At 37.1% G+C, this 20,553-nt stretch overlaps 5 protein-coding genes across 5 annotated transcripts; 2 read left to right on the forward strand and 3 right to left on the reverse strand.

The window, feature by feature from the left end:
* Positions 1 to 4,136: 4,136 nt before the first annotated feature.
* On the reverse strand, positions 4,137 to 7,490 carry LOC106343408 (serine/threonine-protein kinase WNK1-like). The gene is made up of 6 exons (XM_013782607.1): positions 7,076 to 7,490; positions 6,956 to 6,993; positions 6,538 to 6,765; positions 6,077 to 6,455; positions 5,530 to 5,995; positions 4,137 to 5,154 (listed from the first exon to the last, which is right to left on the reverse strand). The coding sequence occupies exons 1-6, from the start codon at positions 7,151 to 7,153 to the stop codon at positions 4,301 to 4,303; spliced, it is 2,043 nt and encodes a 680-aa protein (XP_013638061.1). The 5' UTR covers positions 7,154 to 7,490; the 3' UTR covers positions 4,137 to 4,300.
* Positions 7,491 to 10,648: 3,158 nt separating this feature from the next.
* Positions 10,649 to 12,348, reverse strand: LOC106293504. Its single transcript, XM_013729183.1, has 8 exons — positions 12,121 to 12,348; positions 11,896 to 12,059; positions 11,721 to 11,806; positions 11,589 to 11,654; positions 11,354 to 11,436; positions 11,228 to 11,274; positions 11,074 to 11,152; positions 10,649 to 10,996 (listed from the first exon to the last, which is right to left on the reverse strand). The coding sequence occupies exons 1-8, from the start codon at positions 12,169 to 12,171 to the stop codon at positions 10,907 to 10,909; spliced, it is 666 nt and encodes a 221-aa protein (XP_013584637.1). The 5' UTR covers positions 12,172 to 12,348; the 3' UTR covers positions 10,649 to 10,906.
* Positions 12,349 to 12,909: 561 nt separating this feature from the next.
* On the forward strand, positions 12,910 to 14,179 carry LOC106295420 (DNA-damage-repair/toleration protein DRT102). The gene is made up of 2 exons (XM_013731311.1): positions 12,910 to 13,622; positions 13,759 to 14,179. The coding sequence occupies exons 1-2, from the start codon at positions 13,092 to 13,094 to the stop codon at positions 14,158 to 14,160; spliced, it is 933 nt and encodes a 310-aa protein (XP_013586765.1). The 5' UTR covers positions 12,910 to 13,091; the 3' UTR covers positions 14,161 to 14,179.
* LOC106295419 (zeta-carotene desaturase, chloroplastic/chromoplastic) lies at positions 14,139 to 17,191 on the reverse strand. Its single transcript, XM_013731310.1, has 12 exons — positions 16,913 to 17,191; positions 16,484 to 16,608; positions 16,283 to 16,417; positions 16,122 to 16,194; positions 15,982 to 16,055; positions 15,805 to 15,909; positions 15,489 to 15,733; positions 15,319 to 15,406; positions 15,035 to 15,234; positions 14,825 to 14,953; positions 14,504 to 14,741; positions 14,139 to 14,414 (listed from the first exon to the last, which is right to left on the reverse strand). Exons 1-12 carry the CDS (start codon positions 17,043 to 17,045, stop codon positions 14,274 to 14,276), a joined length of 1,686 nt encoding a protein of 561 aa, XP_013586764.1. The 5' UTR covers positions 17,046 to 17,191; the 3' UTR covers positions 14,139 to 14,273.
* A 1,163-nt stretch (positions 17,192 to 18,354) lies between these two features.
* LOC106293655 lies at positions 18,355 to 19,623 on the forward strand. Its single transcript, XM_013729324.1, has one exon. The coding sequence runs from the start codon at positions 18,567 to 18,569 to the stop codon at positions 19,413 to 19,415; it is 849 nt and encodes a 282-aa protein (XP_013584778.1). The 5' UTR covers positions 18,355 to 18,566; the 3' UTR covers positions 19,416 to 19,623.
* Positions 19,624 to 20,553: the final 930 nt, after the last annotated feature.

Consider the following 20,553-nt stretch of genomic DNA (forward strand, 5'->3'; position numbering starts at 1 on the left):
GCCGTCGCATGATTTGTTGTCATATAACATAAATATTTCATTGTCATAATTTTTCACTTTTATGAAATTTTATAGATTTGATTGACCGTTTAATACGATATTTTCAGACTAATTTTTGGTGCACTCGATTTAACCCCAACGGTCACAAAGAAAATTTTTCAAAAATTTCCCCTTTCTCCAACGGTCATGAACAGTAATTTTCATCTATAAATACAACTCATTTTCACTCCATTTCATCATCCAAAACATTTCATCTTCTCTCAAAAATTTCAAAATCGCTCTCCTCCGATTTTTCAAGAAAGATGATTCGCGCACTTTTGTTTTTATGTGCCATTTTTATTTGTGTTTCTATTTATGGTTTATTCGATGGAGAATTTACTCCGAGTGAATTTAAGATGAATATCGGTTTAATTTTATTTACATCGCTTCTCCTTGTAATTGCTTGTATGATTAATGTAAACGGTTTTTAAATTATGAAGTTCATAATAAATGGTTCATTTTAAAATTGCGAAATTCTAAAAAAAAACTTCGTGTCGTCGCTCTAGGAGATCGCTCTGGGTTTATTTTTGCACTCCAAACGATGAAATGGCGAGCGACCTCGTGAGGTCGCTCTGGTAAGGTCGGTCTGAGAGGTAGGGCACATCGAATTCATGGTGTCGCTCTGGTAGGGTCGCTCCCATGCACTGCTCGTCCAATGATCACCTTTATCACCTCTTTTGAGCTCCAAATGCACCCAAATGTCTCCAAGAACTTCATGTGGTACTCCAATACCTAATAAAGACTCATGTATGCAAAATGCAACCTAAACATGGCTAAATCCTAGTCTATATGATCAAAATGCACATGGGTGAATGAATAACACAATAGAAATATGCAAGATAACAGTCGTCGCCACTAGCGTCTAGGTGTTGGCTGGATGGTCCGAGGTTGCCACCATTGATGGTTTGTCTGAGGTCGTCGCTACTAGTGTCGAGGTATTGGCTATATGCGAGGTTGCCACCATTGATGGTTCACCCGAGGTTTTCGCCACTAGCGTCGAGGTGTTGGCTAGATGGTCCGAGATTGTCATTGCAGCTAGTTGTGCGCTTGTCATTCCAGGACGGTTGGTGGTTGCAGAAATCAGGGCGTCTGGTTGCGCTATGGGTTCTGTGACTGCCGAGCTGTCTTGAGGTGAAGAAGAATCTCCTACCCCACGGTGGGCGCCAATTGTTGTTTTCATATCTGGTCGATGATGTAATATTTATAAATGATGTAAAGGGGTGGATATTTTGGTATTAATAATCAAGAATAAACAAGCTCGTTCAATTACAAGAACTAAAGATGCTATTGCTCGTCTAAACAGTTCGTCTAAACAAGTATCTTTCTATTTTATGGTCTGAGGTCGTCTGGGCCAAGCTCGCCTAGTGGTCGAGGTCGTCCAAGACTTTGTCTGTGATGAAGAGGCAATGCTTCCTTGTCTGTACTTTCTGTACGTTTCTGACTGTCCTTTCAATGAGTCAGACGTCTTCTATTTATAGTGACGTACGTTTTGTTTTCTAGCGAAATCATCGTTGTTTAACGGGTCGGGTCTGATTTTGGGCTTAGCTCTTAATGGGCCTGTGCTAAGCTCATCTCCAACACTTACCAAACAACTTCCATTCTCAACAAACATTTTATTCACCAAAGTCAAAATCCATTCGCATCAAGCCAATAAATTTTCACTAGTTCTCCCCATCATTGGTATAGAATCAGAAACCAATCATTTTCATCTAAGAATGTTGGATGTTGCTCCGCCACAGAGCTTCAAATGAAGATGTGTTTTCAAATGAGGTTGGAAATATATGTTGGATATAAATCTCTATTGACACTTAAGAATCCAGAGCCATCCCCGAAAACTATAAGTAAGGCTATACATGAATTCTAAAAGTGAGTTAGTACTTCCAACATAAGGGGGAGAAAATAAACAGCTGGAAAAGAAAATAAGTTGAAATGAATTATCATTGATCCTCGGGCTAAACACAATGTGAAATAGAAGTCCAAAAGATAATTCATTTCAAAACTTACTAAAGCAGTTGTCAGACACGACCTATATAACTATAGTGATCAAGTCACATATACCAGCTGTAAATGCTCCAATAAGAATAAATGTTCTACAAGAACAATATCAAACTGCTAGTCACGCCTGCAGGGTGGTAGACAGATTGGTTCCAAAGATAAATCCTCGTAAATGAAAAAGGAGCATATATTGATAATGGTCAAAACGAGGCAATATAGTTTTGTATGATCTCCAGAAGAGAAATTAAACATGACTGACGAAAATTCAGGTACCTGAGACAAATGAAGAGATCTCAATAAGTTATGTCATGTATGAAACAAAATGGAACCGATAAGAAAATTGACGTCGATGATATTATACATGCAAAGTAGCAGTTGATATAATAAATGAGAAAGAGGATCATGAAAGAAAGTCTATTGAAAAGTGTACACAAAGAAATGATTGGCCAAATCAGAAAGATGCAATAGACAAAGATATAAACTTCTTGTGAAATAGAGAAGTATTTGGACCAGTAGTCCATACACTAAAAGGTGTAAAACAAGTGAGATGTAAATGAACCGTTGCACACAAAGAAGGATCAATATGAAATTGATTGTGAAGAGACATAATTTCATATGGTAGATGCAACTAGTTTCAAGTTCCTTATAGTCTGGTAATAAAGGAAGAACTTGAATGAAACAATCCACTTGAAAAATGTTAATCCCTGAAAGTATAATCCATGAAGGATTGATGATATCAAAATCATGTTCCCGGGAACTCTGCATATTCGATCGAATTGAAACAAACTATTTTATGGGATATATGAAATATTATAAGGTTAACAAATGTATCCATTTGTATTTATCAAGAGATTATAAATCAATTGAATCATGATTTGAATATAATCAAAACTCCTGAAGAGTTATAGAAAAATTATATTTTGGAAGAAAACTCTTGACAATACTATATTGTTTTTATGTATTCTAAACTGGAGATCTAAAACTGAGATGTTATCATAAAGATCCTTAAAGTATTTTATTTAAGACGCTCGTATATGTTTGGTCCCGAAATACCATACGTAAGAGTGTTATTTAAGAAAATTATTAATCTTTTTCATTACTGAAAGATGTAATTTCATATGAAAAGAAAGAAAATCATAATAGTAACTTCTATAGTTACAAATGAATAATTCGTATGTACGAGACGAATTTCTATACGATTATATGTAAGAAATTTGGTTTGAAATCCAAATAGACCAATAAATTATTGTCTAAGTCAAAAGAGAATTATGGACAAGAAGTCTAAAGGACCTAGATATCATAATAGAAATTAATAGAGTTTATTCTCTTAAGCTTAATTCTCTGAAGAGAGTTGATTGGAATGCATATCCTGAAGATATTGTTTCCAGGGAAAGAAATATGATAGTAAGTGTGGTTGTACTCTTTTTCCTTATCATGGTTTTTTTTTTCCCATTGGGTTTTTCCATGACAAGGTTTTAACGAGGCAACAAAGAACATACAAAAGATAGACAACCAAAGAGAATGTTACAATTTGAGAGATGAAAATCTATCATTGTTCTAAAGGTTCTATGACTACTCATTCGAGGGGGAGCTTACGTAGTTGTACTCTTTTTACTTTTACTACGGTTTTTCCCATTGGGTTTTCCATGACTAGGTTTTTAACGAGGCATTACGTAATACAAGATGGATGATCAAGGGGGAGTGTTATAAATTAAGCATTGAAATGATCATCCACTCCTTTACCAACTCAAGCACTATGATCATCTACTCATCAAACACTATGATCACCCACTCATTTACCAAATTAAGCACCATCTTTGTTATTTTATGTATTGTTGTTCACTATAAATACCATCACTCATCTCACTCTTTTGTACACCATAAACAAGAACAAGAGTTTATAATCAAAGAACCATTACATCTTCTTCTTCTTCCTTATTATAAACTCTCTCCCTTATACTAGTGTTATTTGCTTCCTACGGGTATCAAATTCTACTCTTATTTAAATTTCTCGATACTATAAATTATAAGTTATTTCATAACACAAACATATTTATGTTAGTCCTAAATAGTACTAGTTTTTACAAACAACTTGCTAGATATGAAATTTAGCCGTAATTCTTAGAAATGAGCTAAATAAATACAATCTTATTGCATATTAGCATGCATTAACAAACTAAATTCTCGAATGGTATTACTGTAAGAATAACCCCAAAAGAATCTTAAGTATACCAAACAATTAATATGTGTATACATGAAGAAATCATCAAGCTTCAATGGCATCAACAGGAAGAGAAGTTGTCCTTTTAAGACACTTTGGTACTAATCTTCCTCCAAACACCTTCTCTTTCACCTTATCTTCATCTCCTCCTCTTCCCAACCCCGAAACCGAACCGGAGAATCCATCTTTCAGACCCTCTTCTCCTGTTTCCGACCACATGGACTTCAACTGTTCATCCTGCATCTCTCTTATATCCATCTGACACTTAGCTTTAAGCCATCTGAACTCTCGTTGGACCTGGTCTTCAGATTTCTCTACCTCATCACAGTATAGAGACGGTAAAAAGGAGAACGAACCAGACCCGGTTAGATGGTTTAGCGTGTTACTCGCCTCACAAGAAAACGTTATTTCAGGATCCTCATACACTTCTTCCTCTTCTTCTTCTGAATGGTTCTGTCCCGAGTCTATCGAGCTAAGCTCTCGACTCTCCTGCTGTTGCTGCAGCTTCCATATCTCTCGAAGCCTAACCTCGGTTTCTCTTATCGTAATCTCTTCAAAGCGTCCATGTGTCTCACCGCACCCGTTTCGACAACACTGTGCAACGTTTGCTCCAGGATTGGTCCTCAAGAAATCCATCACCGAGCCCATTGAAGTGCGGTTGGACACGCAGTTGCTGCAAATGTTCGCATTTGCAGCAGCTGCAGCAGCCGCAAGAGATTCTTCAAACTCAGGTCCAGGTCTCCAACTAGGTACAAGCCTAGATATCTCGCCGTCAATCATGTTGGCTATCTTTGTAACTCCATGGTCGTCCATGTCAAGCTCCGCTACCATTTCCGTAGCAACGCTCAGTGCAGTGTCTGTTTCGATGTCAAATGGAAAGTAAATGTTCCGGACACGCCCTGCAAACAAATAGCACCTTTTTTTACACTCTTGAGCATTAGTTTATGCAAATTTAAAGTCTTTTTTACGATTTTGGCGGAATAATATAATTTAACGGTTTTGTTAGAAAATGTATTTTATGATTTTATTTTAGTAGAAAACGTAATTTTACGATTTTAGAGAAAACCTAATTTTAAAATTTTAGAGAAAAGTATAATTTACGATTTTAGCGAAAAATATAATTTCACGGTTTTAGCAAAAATATCCAAATCTAAAAGAGACTATTGGCCATTGTAGACCGTACCAATTATAATCCAAAACATAATGGTCGATGTGGACAGCCCAAATGGGCGTTGGACGGACCAGTTGAGAACAATTAAAGTGACTGTTGTTACCTTCTTTGTCTGTGATCCTAAGACGCAAGAACAAGCCACCATCATCTCTTCTCTTCCCTTTGATACTTATATCAACATTACCAGAACTCTTGTCTTCTTCTTGATCATTTCCGTTTCGACACTCAAAGAGCTCGATTCCATGAGTCTCCTCTGTCTCACCTGGATTATAAGCCCATCCGCTTTGATACTCATGGTAACCATTTGAATACTGGCGATTCAAAAAGCTACTATTCGACGGATAGTTGTAGTAGTCAGCAAGATGATGAGGCTGCCTAACTAGCGGCGGCGCCACCGGATAATCCACATCAACTGATCTCAAATCAAACCCACCATCGTCTATTCGAAAGAAAGGATCATCTAGTAACTCACGAGCCGAGACTCTAAGAGATACAGTAGCCAAACATTTCTCTATGAAGTATTTAACCTCAGGGTCTTTCACCATGTACAATGCATCTGGCTTCTTCCCCTGAAACCAAACATTTTTTTTAGCTACAAACATTCATTGAAAACAGAAAGAGATGAAAGCTTTGTTTGGAAAGTCTCTCACCGACATAACTTTCTTGTAGATCTGAGCAGGGTGTGTGCATTCGCTGTAAGGATAATCAAACGTTACCATTTCTAGAATGCACATACCAAAAGAGTATATATCAACCAGTTCGTTATACGCTTCTTCGTACACTTCAGGAGCCATGAACTCAGGTGTCCCTACGCAGTGAGCAGCGTGGGACTTTCTTAAAATGGCGGCGAGGCCAAGATCACCAATCTTGACCTCGCCTTGATTGCCGTTGACGAAAATGTTGTCACATTTGAGATCTCTGTGGATTATAGGAGGGTCATGGTTATGTAGATAATGTAACCCTCTCAAGATTTGTCTGCACCAGTGTTTCACCGCTCTTATGTTCACTCTCTTATGCCTTAGTCTATACCTGAGATCCTTTACCGTGTAAGAAAGAGCCAATGAACAAAGAGAGAGAGAGAGAGAGAGAGAGAGATAGAGAAGAAGCTTACTGTCTTAAGGTGCCGGAAGTGAACAACTCAGTGACGAAATTGATGTTTCTGTTAGAGGTATCGACCCAAGAGGTGTAGAACTTCATGATGTTCTTGTGTTTAAGGGTCTTGAGGAGATGGATCTCACAGTAAAGCCTCTCGAGATCTTCAGGGCTTTGTAAGAAGTCGTAGAGCTTGACTTGGTTCCATGCTACTTCGATGCCTTCATATTCATCAAATGCTCTGTAACTACAAATTATCAAAAGAAGAGAAAAAAGTATTGATCAAATAAGCTATTTTCCACAATAGGAAAGTTTCTTTTTATGGATCTCTTTAATTGGTTTGACCTATGAACAACATCATAGGGTTAAATACATCACCAGATCAAGAAAACATTTGCCAAGAAAAGAAAAAGAGAGAAGAGATTTGATTAACTTACACAGTCTTTGAAGCTCCTTTACCCAGAACTTCATTATACTACAACAAGAACATTAAAGTCAACAACAAAGATAGAAATAAAACTAAGTGAGATTTGGTTGAATGAGAGGGAAAATCTTACTCTTCCATATCTTCCAGTAGGATCAACTTCAACAAACTCAGAGTAATCTGGCTCAAGATAACTCACCAGATTGTTCATCTCTCTTATCTCCCAATCAGAAAGAAGAAGAATTTTTTTTTCCAAAAGTTTATAAATGAATAGATCTACCAATAATATATATGGGTGGGTTTGAGTTTATTCTTATAGCAATTTGGTCATAATCATCTTGTTCTTCTGACAGAAAGAGTTGAACAGAGAGAAGATATGAAACTCATGTAGATAAAGAACAGTTTCTGTATTTACTCTCATTATTACAATAAATACTCTATAGTGAGAGAAAGGGATTTGAGCTTAGAAGACAGACAGGCCAAGCTTTCTTCAATATTTCAATGGAAGTTTATTTTAATTTTTTCTTTTTCTTTTGGTGGGTTATTTACAGAGGGAGAGAAAGACAAAAGACGGTGTGTGCGTTTCTTGCGGGAACGGTGGGTCCAAAGGGGGTTAAACTAATATACAAAATATCAACAGTTTCTTTTGTTGTTGTTGTAGAAGTCTTTTTTTTTTTTTTTTTACTTTTGTCAACTGTTTATAGAAGTCTCAACAGTAGCTACTAGCAACGGTTTATACGGTCGCTTGTACTACGTAGGAACGAAATCTAGCTAACCATTTTATCATGGGTGTGGATAATTTTTAAAATTAATTAGGGGTATTTTACTTACTTTTTGCAAAGTTTAAATCTAGCTGAGTTTAAAATTTTATCTACGACCAAAAGAAAATTGCTATATATATTCCCACTATACACATTGAAATTGTATTTATGTATGGCTTATATGTCATCATTTTCAACTATATATAGTTATTAAATATAATAATTGAAATGTTTATTTTTGTATGATTACAACGTTCGGTGGTGGGGGAATGGTATCCATAATGCACTACGAATCTTTGACCGTATAGTATATCAAGTGAATTATTCTATATTGTTTTTGCTAACTTGTTTTGCGTGCTTAATTCGAAAGCAACTGAAATAAATGAATTAATTCATGTTTTATATGTATTATTTTAGGTTTATGTAACGCTTATATTTTACGAAAATTTTAAGATTTTTCAGCACGCTGATGAGTGTTTGTGTCAGTTTTGAATCGGATTCCCTTTTAAGAAATGTAACGTATTATATTTGAACCACCATCCATCTTATTATACTTTAAGTATCCCTTACTTCACATGCAGTAGTTCTAATTAAGTTCTAACACTTGAATTAAGCAAAAAATGTAAATTGAAACAAACATAGTGTATATCAAAAAACGGGTGCTATATAACTACTAATGCACCATAACAAGTTTGGTAAAAGATCAAATACAAACCTAAAATGGGATTGGAGACAGCGAGATAATACATTAGCATGTCGAATGGATGTTCCAGAGGAGGCAACAAAGGCTAGTATGGCCACGTGTTTAGTTGCTTGCGTTATCACACACTATCCTTGACCATACATCAATTCATATATAAATAGTACATTGAGCAATAATCATGAAACGAAATTCAGACTTATTTATAGTTTTGTCCAAAATTTAAATTAGATTATATCTGTACTATTTTGAACTTAATATATTAGTAATTTTAGCAACTAAAACATAAATTAGTGATAATATGCTGACCATATACATATTATCTATCATGCCTAAAAAATAAACGGTATAAATCGTTTCAAAGAAATATAGTCATATCATAGCAAACACGCCATCAATTACATCAAGACATGAATAAACAGTATGTGGTCATATTTTGAACGCCGAATCATAGATATATGATATATCTATCCATGGCAATTTTCATGCCGTTGATTATTCTTTTACTATAAACTATATTCTGATCAGTACGTATTAATTTTGTATACCCCTTCCACCATTCGACTAATAAAAGCTTGTTTAGATCGGCAGGAAACGAGACAAAATTACGTACGTAAATTTACACAGCCAAAAGAAAATCACAGTATTTATTTAATAAACCTCAAAAGATCGATGGGGGCCTGGCCATCTAATATTAGACGAAGAACACACATGTGCATGTGGGTGAATACAAATACATGCACGATCATCATAGCCTTTTAAAATGAAAAAGCTAATAAGGGTTGGTTGTGATAATAACACTAACCACACTTCTTATCCATTTGGCTTTTTCCTCACACCATTAAACTTTATCATAAAGTTTAGTTTGATAGCTATTCATTTTTATACAGGTTATTGGCTTTTTTTCTTTGTTGATTCCAAATTGATATCAATTACTATTTTATAGTACTAGAATATAACAAACGATGAAAATAATGTGATTACCTTTATTGCCAGTAACTCATAGAAAATAATTAATAATTAACTTGGACCTTGTTTGATTAGCTTGGCTGGTGATTCCGTGGGTGTCCGTACGGAATTATGGTAATCACAAGTTCACAACGCCTAAACTCAATTAATTACTAACTAATAAAACAAAATTGTTTTTGTAAGATACTGACAGTATTTGCCTCGTCGTCACTTAGCGCATATTAAACTAACTATGCATATGGACCCAACTATCCGTCTAATCTCCATAGTATATACATCAATGATACTTTTTATAAACGGTGACAGATAATAGATTAGCTGATATAACGTACATATATATAATATATGATAAACATGGAAATTACGATTGGTTTTCTTATTATCTCCTGGTTACGGAAATTTGTTTTTCATTTGATTTCTTTCTTTGTGTGTTTAATTAATCTCAACCAATTATACGTGTGTTTTCCTCTTATTTATTTGTTCTGTATATTTGGTGATGTGTCTTATAAATTTTGAAAACTAGAAAAATGCTAAACTCAACATAATAAATATCTAATAATCAAGTCTCATGTGTGAAAACTGAAAAATAATAATCAAACCTCAAGTGTCAAATTTTATAATCAAGTCTCAAGTGTGAAAACTAGAAAATATCCAATATAAAACAGAAGACTAGCAACCTGGACTCAAATCAAACTCTCTATTTCATTATATTTTATAACTAATGTAAATTAAAATATACTCAATGAGAAAAAAAAACTCAATGGTCATAAAAAGAATCTTGGAACAAAAATAAGTAAGAAAACTATATAATTGTGTTATAAAAGTAACGAAAGTCAAGTCTCATGCAAAGGGATTTCCACATCCCATAAGATTTAAGAAAGATAATTCATTAGTTGATTAGTTCTATAAAAATAACACCACTTGGAACTCTCTTTTATTGTCAGAGAAAACAAGAAGAGAGATTTAAAACTCTGTTTTTTTGTACTAACAGATTCTTATAATAGCTAACTTCTTCACTGGTATGAAAAACTCCGGATCTAAATCACTTCATATTCTTTTGTATGTTATTGGTTTCTAACTTTTTGGTGTTTATAAGTATATGCTATTGATGTTGATTGAAAAACAATGTAATAGATGATTATATATATTACACAACAGTACAACACACACATGATCGTTCTAAGGATTGACCATGTCCCATTTTTTGTTGGTTTGTTGTTATGATTTGTTTCGAATTTGGCTTAGCAAATCCGGTAAATATTTTAAACTAACAGAATAACAAAATGTACATAGATCTCTATAAATTTCAGAAAATAAGTAAATACCATGTCTTCCAAAAGTGTGGAATCAGTTATTGACTTTTTTTTACGCTACATACATCCTAGTATCACACATAACACAAAGTACATATTTTAGCATCACACAACTTTAAATGGATGTAAAATTTGGTGAATTTACATTTACAAATATAATACTAGATAGTAGTCACTATCTGACCATGTCCAATTACATGAATCTTTAATGCTTTAGACTCTTAGCTACGAGAGGTGAAAGAGTTGAAGGTGAATATCTGCCTGATTGCTTCAACCGCAGAGACACTCCAGCTCTCAACATGTTTCACAATCTTGAACACAAAAACCAATATTCAGACAAAATAATCTTATGATTGTAAAGAGCAAATGTTTTTGTATCTTTTCTTACTTTGAAGTCTCTATCAAGTTCATAGACCGTACTTCCGTCGATCGATATCAATGGTCTCCATGGAAGTTTCAGGTAAGTTCTGAAACATAGTTCAAGAGACATAAACATCATTAATACGAAGCACAATTCACAACTTTTATTTAATTTATCATACCTTAGCTTCCACGTCGCCCGTATATAGTTTCCTTGGGACAACTCACTCTGTAATGTATTAAATCGATCTCAAGAACATTGAGAGCATAAAACACACACTAGCTAGGATCTAACAAATTAGCTATACCTTGTCCATATTTTGAAGTTCAATGGATGCATCTTCGAGGAACGGAACCAGTAATCTCAAGTTGCGTTCATACAACTCTGTACCTACAAAACCCCCAAAAAAAAGAACTACTTTATTTCTTTCTCATATCAAGATTTATAATCTGATCCCACCAATCTAACAAGAGTGCATGAACACCAGCTTGTTCTACATTTGTTCAAGCAGATACTCTACGAAGGGTTCTGTAATGACTCACCCTGGAAGCTGATTGTCGGGTCCTCGAAGATGCAATCATCCGAGTAAATTTCAGTAGTGAAGATTCCTGTTACCATTATTTTCAGACATGACTTAACCAGTTAGTGTCTGAGCTTAACAGAGAATCACATACCTGTGACGAAATATGCATTTCCATAATCAGATCTCAAAACCTTCATTACATCATCAGCATCTCGAGCAGTAACCTCGGAATCTGGTCTGTAGCCAGTTCCAACCGATCTTTTCAGACCAAACACGAACAGAGGGTAATAAAGAGACATTAACTGAAAGCTCTGGAGATTACTTACTTATCCTTATTTGTAATTGTACGAATGGTGGTAGAGGGAGACGAAGCGACTGAGAACAGCCGGAGCACTTCAGTGACTCTGCCAACAGCCCACTTCAAGATAGCCGGAGTTTTCTTCTCCGGAGATCCAGAGAAGCATCTCGTCGGCCGATGATTATTAACCCTCTGCAAACCCAAGGAATCATAAATCGCCTAGATGATAAACAAATCAACAGACACCACTCACCCTCAAGGTCGAAGATGAGCTGATAAATATCTTGGAAGTCACTCCCGCCATTTTCTTTCTGTAGTAAGGCCGTTACTGTAACGGTCGTCGTCAGCAGTTATCTACACGCCGCTAGTTCTCCACCTCATATTTAAGTATTGAAAAAGAGTTTCACAAACCACCCCAAAGGTTTTGGAAACGACAAAATGTACCTAAACTTTTATTTATTAGTTTAAGTACCCATTCCACTACGATTTGGGGTGTTCTATGCTCCGTTCGAAAACGCATAGGCGGTTGACTAAGCGCTCTTCGGAGGTTCACCGTGCCGATTATGCCCAAATCGGTGTTGCAAGGCGTTAATCCGCGTTGACCCGCGTAAGATCGCCCAATTTCCGCGTTGACCGCTTAATTCCTGTCTAATCTCGCGTTGACCGCCTAAAGTTTTTATTTACCATCCGTATAAGTTAAAGCACAGTTGATTATTTTTTACTCATTATTGACAGATTTTGTGTAATTATTCATTACTAAATAATTATAATTAGCTATCAAACCCAAAACAAACACATACATACTACATTTAGGAATTTTTTCGTACCAAACCCACTATTTACGAATACAAAAAGAGACTGTTTAAAATTATATATAAAAATATATATAATTATGTCTAAGAACTTGTATCATCATGTTTAAAATTAGCTAAATATATTAAATTGTATTTAAAACTAAGTTCCGCGTAGTTTCCGAGTATTTTTCGATTTTTAGGCAACTCGCTAGGCCCGGAGTTACCGTTCGACTAGCTCTTAGCTTAGTTCCTAACAGGGGTTCTATGTATTACAAATAAATTAAGGGGTGAAATGTAGATAAGAATTATAGCCGGTGTCTCTTTTTTTTTTCCTACACGTTTTTAGTTTTTAGGAGAATCTTGAATCTGTTGCTCAAAAAAAAAAAAGGAGAATCTTGAATCTTCTAGAGTCACTCGCTTGTAAAGAGATATGGCGGGAGCTGCTTCCACCTCCGATCTACCGTTAAAAATCATAACCGGAGCTGATGCGTTCGGAGCAAGCCTCAAGGACGCGATGGTCTCCCACCTCCGCTCCCTCGGCATAGCCGTGGAGGATACCGGCGTGTCGTCATACTACTCCGCCGGATCCGAAGTCGGCCGCCGCGTCTCCTCCGCATCATCTTCCTCCTCCGAAATCCGCGGCTTGGTATGCTGCGGCACCGGCGTCGGAGTCGCGATGTTCGCCAACAAGTTCCCGGGAGTCTACGCCGCCACGTGTCTCACCGTCGAAGACGCCGTTAACGCTAGATCGATCAGCGACTGCAACGTCCTCGCGCTCTCCGGCGCGAAAACCTCCCCGGAAACCGCCGTGGAGATCTTCGACGCGTGGATCGGAACTCCGTTCAAATCCCCGTGTCCTGCCTCCGGATCGGAGCCGTGGAGCTCCGAGATCTCCTCCTTCCTCGACGATTCCCTCTCCGAGATGGCTCAAATCGGAAAATCAACCGATCATCTTAGTCCGGTTTATATCGGTTCAATACATTAATTTACGTTGAATAAGATCCGGTTTATATCGGTCCAATACGTTAATTTACGTTGAATAAGATCCGGTTTATTTCGGTTCTATACATTAATTTATGTTGAATTGTATTAACCAGACTAAACCAGAATCCGATTCATGCGCGATTTGCTGCTTGGCCAAGAACAGAGAGTTCACTCCGGTTGAGATAATGCCTGGAGGGTCGATGAAGATCGTTAGGGAGACTCCGACGTCGGCCATCGTGAGGTTTAAAGCGGGGAGTGTGGAGCCGGCGCACCACCACACGTTTGGTCATGATCTTGTAGTCATCAAAGGGAAGAAGAGCGTGTGGAATTTGAGTAAGAGTGAGCGAGCTGATCTCGTTGAGGGAGATTATCTATTCACTCCGGCTGGTGACGTGCACAGAGTGAAGTATCATGAAGACACTGAGTTCTTTATAACTTGGGATGGCCATTGGGATATCTTCCTTGACGAAGATCTCGAGACTGGAAAGAAAGCTATAGAAGAAGAAGCTTCTTGAAGAAGCTTTGCCCCTTATGTGGTCTTTGAATGTTAATAAATAATACAAATGTCGTCTCTTGTGACTGAAGACTATAAGAGTTTTCTACACATTTGTTTCTTGTTGTACAATCATTAGACAAGACTTAGCTCATCAGAAACTGTAGAAGAAGAAAGCTTCTTGTTTAGCTCAGCTAGCTCTTCACCGGCGTCACAGATGTAAGACGAAGCTTGTCTCCCTGACAATGTAGCTCCTTCCATACTATCTATGTAGTCCTGCAAGTAGTAGTCCAGAAACATTTAACTTATCGACTTTGTTGTGAATCTGCATGAACAGTATGTTTAAGTGTAAAAGAGTTAGTTACCTGCTTTGTGTATGAACCGGCGAGGAAGAAGTTCTTTACGGGAGTCTTCTGATCAGGTCTGAATGGATCTTTGCCTGGTGCTTCACGGTAGAGCGACTGAGCTATTTTGACAACTGATGACCAGGTGATTTCTAGACCCCGTGACGATGGAAACAGCTCTGTGACCTGCATTGCTACTTTCTCTATGATCTTCTCATTCGATAATCTCATGTAGGGATCTCCTGGCGTTAAAACGCATCTGTAGAAACAGAGTTCAGGTTCAAGAAACCATGAGACCTACCTGCTAGTTAATTTGTAGAAGAAGGGGTTAGTGTTTCTTACTGAAGCAGAGAGCCTTGTCCTTCGATGTAATAATCAGCAGGCGAAGCAAGCGCAAGATCCGCAAAGCATGAGAAATCAGCATCAGGAGTGTAGAGGAGGTTATCTAAACCAACCGCTCGTTTCAACTGCCTATAACAACACAAAAGACAAAAGACTCTTCTGGTAAGTTAAAAACCCTTCAAGAATCAATCAACTACATAAAAGACTAACCTGGAAAGTTCAATGTCTTGTAACTCAGTGACCCAACCATTGTATCTGAGCTGCACCGTGCAAACAGGTACTCCCTCTAGTTCGTATATATCGTTGAAGAAACGAGATTCCCGCCATTCTTTGGGTAGTAGCCTCTTGATTCCGGGTACATCACATGCTGCAACATACACATCAGCTTTCACAACCTTCTTGTCTGTAGCCTGGAAGCAAAACCCACAAAACAGTTAATCAACCTTCAGAGACAACAGACAAGCTAAAATGCGATGTCAGGAGCTAAACTTCACCTTGGAAACTGCTAGTCCTGTGACATAAGTTTCTCCATCTGATGTTTTATCATAAAGTATCTCCCTGCAACCCCACCTTAGATGGATTCTGTTTTGAAGATGATAAGCTGATGAGATGCTTATAGTGAATAACCATTGTTATAGATAATAACAGACACACACACACATACCTGCCGCCTCTGTCTGTGATGTATTGTTTGATAGGACCACTCAAGTAAACATTAGGGGAGCCCTTGAGCATACGCAACAAAGAAGCTTCTGTTTTTGTGGCGAATAGGGAGAATATGGTAAGCATGCATCTCGCACTCATGTTGTCACAGTCTATGAAACCGAGTGCATAAGCAACAGGGTCCCACATTCTCTGGATACTCGCCCTCGTCCCACCTTTCGACAGGAACCAATCAGAGAAACTTATCTGCAAAAATGTAATCCCAAAACTTTAGTAGAAAAGAGAAATAACTGAGGCTATATGTATCATTGTTTTACACTGTCCAGGTTGCGAATGTCTTTCATTGCTCCATCAGGGTTAACAAGAGCTTTAACGACCGGGCTTAATGCAAGAGCTAGCGAGTTCCTCAGCTTGTCATAGGGCTGGTCGGCCAAAACAGGAATAATCCAATAGTCAGCTAAGTCCAACAGTGAACTGAGAAGTGTTACTTATACCTTGAGTTGGTTTGTGACTAGAAACGCACGGATACCGTGAATTGGAGCTCCAACGGGAAACCGAAAATCAAGCTCTACAAAATTTTAAGCACATCAGTGTGGTGAAACCACAGACGAGAGCAATGAGCTGAGAGACATACCTCCAATTTCGCTGCCTTTGTTTATAAACGTATGAGTGTGGTCTTTGACAAGAAGATTCTTATCAGCTCCCACCTACGTGATATCATATAAGATTTCATATAAGAGTGTTGAGTTTTAATCATCAAGCAAACTCTTGTGGAAGATTTGGGAAATAGAAAACCTTTTTCATCAAGCGGAAGAGGTTGTTGTAGCATCCGAAGAACACATGTAGTCCCATTTCGATGTGGTTCCCTCGTTTATCTACAAAAGAACCAACTTTGCCACCAATGAATGTCCTTGAATCATATATATCCACCTGAATCAATAACAAACATTTATGTAAACCAGATCAAAGGTAAAAGGCAACGATTAAAACACACACCTCGTGACCCTGATCGAGAAGCTCAACAGCAGTTGACATGCCAGCAAGTCCAGCTCCAATGATAGCTACTTTCAGCTTGGGTCCCTTGTAAGGTACAGGCTCTGGAGGAAACAGACCCTTTGGAGCTGCATTTTCATAACCGTTCATAAGTTCTCTATACACAGAAAAAATTCTGATCAATTTGATCGATTGGATTAAACCAAATACATGTCAATTTCTCAAAAACTCAAAGTCAAAGACTGTTTGTGGCATAAAGCTAAAGCCTTTAAACCTAGATACATGCCAACTTCACAAAATTCGCATAAAAATCAAAACTTTCGGATTGTTTCAAGTCCAATTCAACTACCCAGAATCCAAAACATCTAAAGGAATCAACTTTACTGCAGAGGAGACAGTAAGAGGTTCAATTTTTATTTGTTTGGTTATTACCGTTAACACTCATGTCGGAAACATCGGCGTCGAGAGAAGACCTAACATGAAACCTCCGAGGTGCCTTCCACGGAGGAACAGAGGAGAGGAACGCAGTAGCTGGAGTTGCGGCGAAAACGATCGAAGAAGCCATAGAGAATCAACTCTGAGAATTAAGAGGAAGTTTTTATTCGTTTAAAGCTTAAATAAAAGAGGAAGGAGGAAGGAGTAAAGGGAGTGAAGAGATGAAGATGATAAGTGCTTTCCTTTTCTCTCCGCATAGACTCTGTGGCCTAACTGTGGCCAGTGGGATAAAACTTTTTTTTATTTTGTTGTTTAAAAATTTAATCAAACCGACTAATTGTCATATACCGGAAATAGCCAATACCAAACCATCTATTCTGGTAAACGTATCCGTCAACTACTTTATTTAAACTTTGACTAATATTCCCTCCGTTTCAAAATACTCGATGTTTTAAATAAATGCACAAAAATTAAAACATGCATTTTTTCTTAAAAAGTAACATTAAAAATATAAAGTAAAACTAATTCAACCAATCATAAAAACAACTATAAAATATTATTGGTGACACAATTTTCTATAAAACTAAAACTAATATAAAAATATCAAAACATCAAGTATTTTAAAATATTTTAAACTCTTCAAATCTATTTTTTGAAACGGACGGAGTACCAAGTAGCACCTAATAAGTGTAGCTAGTAAAAGCCCAACGGAGCAGAAATGTATGGGCTCAGTTTGGGCATTAAATGCATGACGATTAGTCATGGAACCGCACACGTGTCGTGATATAGCTGCAAACCTACTTTTAATTGACATAAAAATCAAGTCATATTAGACAAATGTAAAAAATAATAATTAAAAAAACATTTGTTTATTTAAATCTGATTATATGCTGCACAAGTGGCTTTAAATACAACTCAGATAATTTTGTCAATTTGCATAAACATTTTTAGTTAAATATGTGAATAGACAAAACATTGGAGACTGACGTAAAAAAAAAACATTGCAGACAATACGTTTTATTACACATCCAAAAAAAAATCATATATATTACTGGATCTGAACGATTTTAATTCTTTCATTTTTAAGAATTAATATATTTTTTGGTCAAATTAAGAATCTCATGCCTACTCAAATTAAGAATTAATATATATAAGGTGTACAGTTTTAAATTATTTAAATTATTTCTAACATTTAAAATCTCATGCCTACTCAGATAAGTTTTTGTCCCAGTTTTACGGTCTTTTTCCATGGAATTAAATAAATTAATTCGTATTTGGTACTAATAGATATAGATAAATAAAAATTCGTTAATTACCTAACGTATAAAGTAATCAATCGACAGTGAAACACAAAGTCTCCTTTTTGTCTGTTACTGTCTGATTGACTCCAGTAATAGTATATCACACACATTCATTCTCTCTCTCTCTCCCTCCCGAAGTCTCAGGCTTTCTTTTTAATTCCTCCTCGTTCGATGAGCTCTCTTATAGAAACTGGATCCATTTGAGAAAACCCATTTCAAATCTATTCACTTTTTCTCATTTCTATGCATTTTTAGAAAAAAATTGCGTCTCCCTCTCTTTCTTTGATGAAACTCATCACCTCCAGGTAAAACTAAATTCATCTCACGATTAAGTTCCGGAGAGAAGAAAAATGAGAGATTTCCCTTCTTGCTCCGGCGAAAACGGCGTTCAGACTGCAGACTCTCCATCCTCCACCGCCGGCAAAACAGCTCAGAATCTTGTCATTTGTATCTACCGTTGCCGCATCCGAGGCAAGACTTGCTTGATCACTGTCACATGGACCAAGTCTCTGATGGGTCAATGCGTGACAGTAGGAGTCGACGGTTCTCGTCTCTGTAAAGTCGAGATTAAGCCCTGGCTCTTCACTAAACGAAAAGGCTCCAAGAATCTATGTAATATTAGTGTCTTCTGGGATCTCTCCTCTGCTAAATTCGGATCCGGCCCTGAGCCTTTAGGAGGGTTCTACGTATGCGTGGTTGCGGATAAAGAGATGACTCTTCTCCTCGGTGATATGAGGAGAGAAGCTTTTAAAAAAACTAACGCTGCACCGTCTTCATCTCTCGGTGCTGTGATTATTGCCAAGAGAGAGCATGTCTTTGGCAAGAGAACGTTTGAAACAAAAGCTCGGTTTTCGAATGATGGCAAAACGCATGATCTTGTGATAGACTGTGACGTGAGTGTATCTGATCCTTGTCTCGTTGTTCGTGTTGATGGGAAGGTCTCGATGAAGGTGAAGCGGGTTCACTGGAAGTTCCGTGGTAATGATACGATGGTTGTCGATAGGGTCTCTGTGGAAGTTCTTTGGGATGTTCATAGTTGGTTCTTTGGGGTGCCGTCATCGCCAGGCCATGCTGTGTTTATGTTCAGGACTTGTCAACAACCTGTTGAAAAGACTTGGTCGTTGGCGCAGGTTCCAACGAGCTCAAAATCTCAGAGTGTTGGGTTCTCATTGGTTCTGTACGCTTGGAAGAACGAGTAGAGAATAAGAAGAAGAAGTTTTGAGAGTTCTTGATCTTCCTCTTGAGTGCTAACAAAAGATTAAAAAAGGAGCTGTTGATTCTTGTCAATTTATTTTATCATATGATCAGTTTCTTTATATTTCTTGATCTTGGTATATATCAGTTTCATATGTCATAGTTTCTACATGACACTTGTAAAGACTCTTGTTCAAAGTCAGATTGCTTAGGTCCTGTATCAAGAAACCAAATGTCTAGATACTATGTTTTGGTCTCCTGGTAGCATAATGTTCTTTACTAGGATGGAGATTGTTAAGTTGTTAACTACATTACATGTTTCTTTGACTTATAGTCTGTGTTCTGAAAATAGGTCTAGGCGCCCAAAACGATTTATTAGAAAATCGGCAAATCGGGTATGAACGAAACATTTTTTTTCAAACCGATTTATTAGAAGTCTAAACAATAAAATTCTATAAGAAGCCTAACTACCGTCTAGCGATTCTTAGAACATTGCTTATAGTTCTTGTTCTGTTATGATTGTCTTCTCGTGCATTTGTGGAAAGTCCTCCTAAGATGATTATCAAACCTGTAGATATTCTTTCTAAGCCTTTACAATGGAGCTGTTTTTTTATTCAATTGTATAAAGCATTTGATCCTCCTTAAAAGCCATATCATGCCTTTGTTTTTGTTTCTCGCCATACTTTTTCATTGTATACAGAACTTAACAAAGTCCAATGCCGTTATCCAGCCCTTCACCGTTTATGCAGGTACAAAAGTCCAATGCCACTATCAAGGAGGACTAGAGAGAGAGAGAGAGAGAGAGAGAGAGAGAGAGAGAGAGAGAGAGAGAGAGAGAGAGATGGGTTTGTACTTGAAGATTCCTGAAATTGTGAATCAGCAAGTCATTGGTTTACTAATGTTTTCACATTACAATTATTTCCCTTGTTTTTGGACGCTTCTCTAGCCATCCATCAAAGCCCTGCTGAAAAGTTTCAGAGTTTAATTGTCACCATCTTGTTTGTACATGGTTTTACACAACAAAACTCTTCAAACAGTGGTTAACATTAAACCACTTGAAATGGATTCTTGTCTTTGTCGAAATGTTTGTTTTAAAAACTGACATTGGAACTGTTTATTGTTAACATTGACCCGTGACATGAG

This window comes from Brassica oleracea, chromosome C5 (genome assembly GCF_000695525.1).
Source record: "Brassica oleracea var. oleracea cultivar TO1000 chromosome C5, BOL, whole genome shotgun sequence".
Taxonomy (NCBI): Eukaryota; Viridiplantae; Streptophyta; class Magnoliopsida; order Brassicales; family Brassicaceae; genus Brassica; species Brassica oleracea.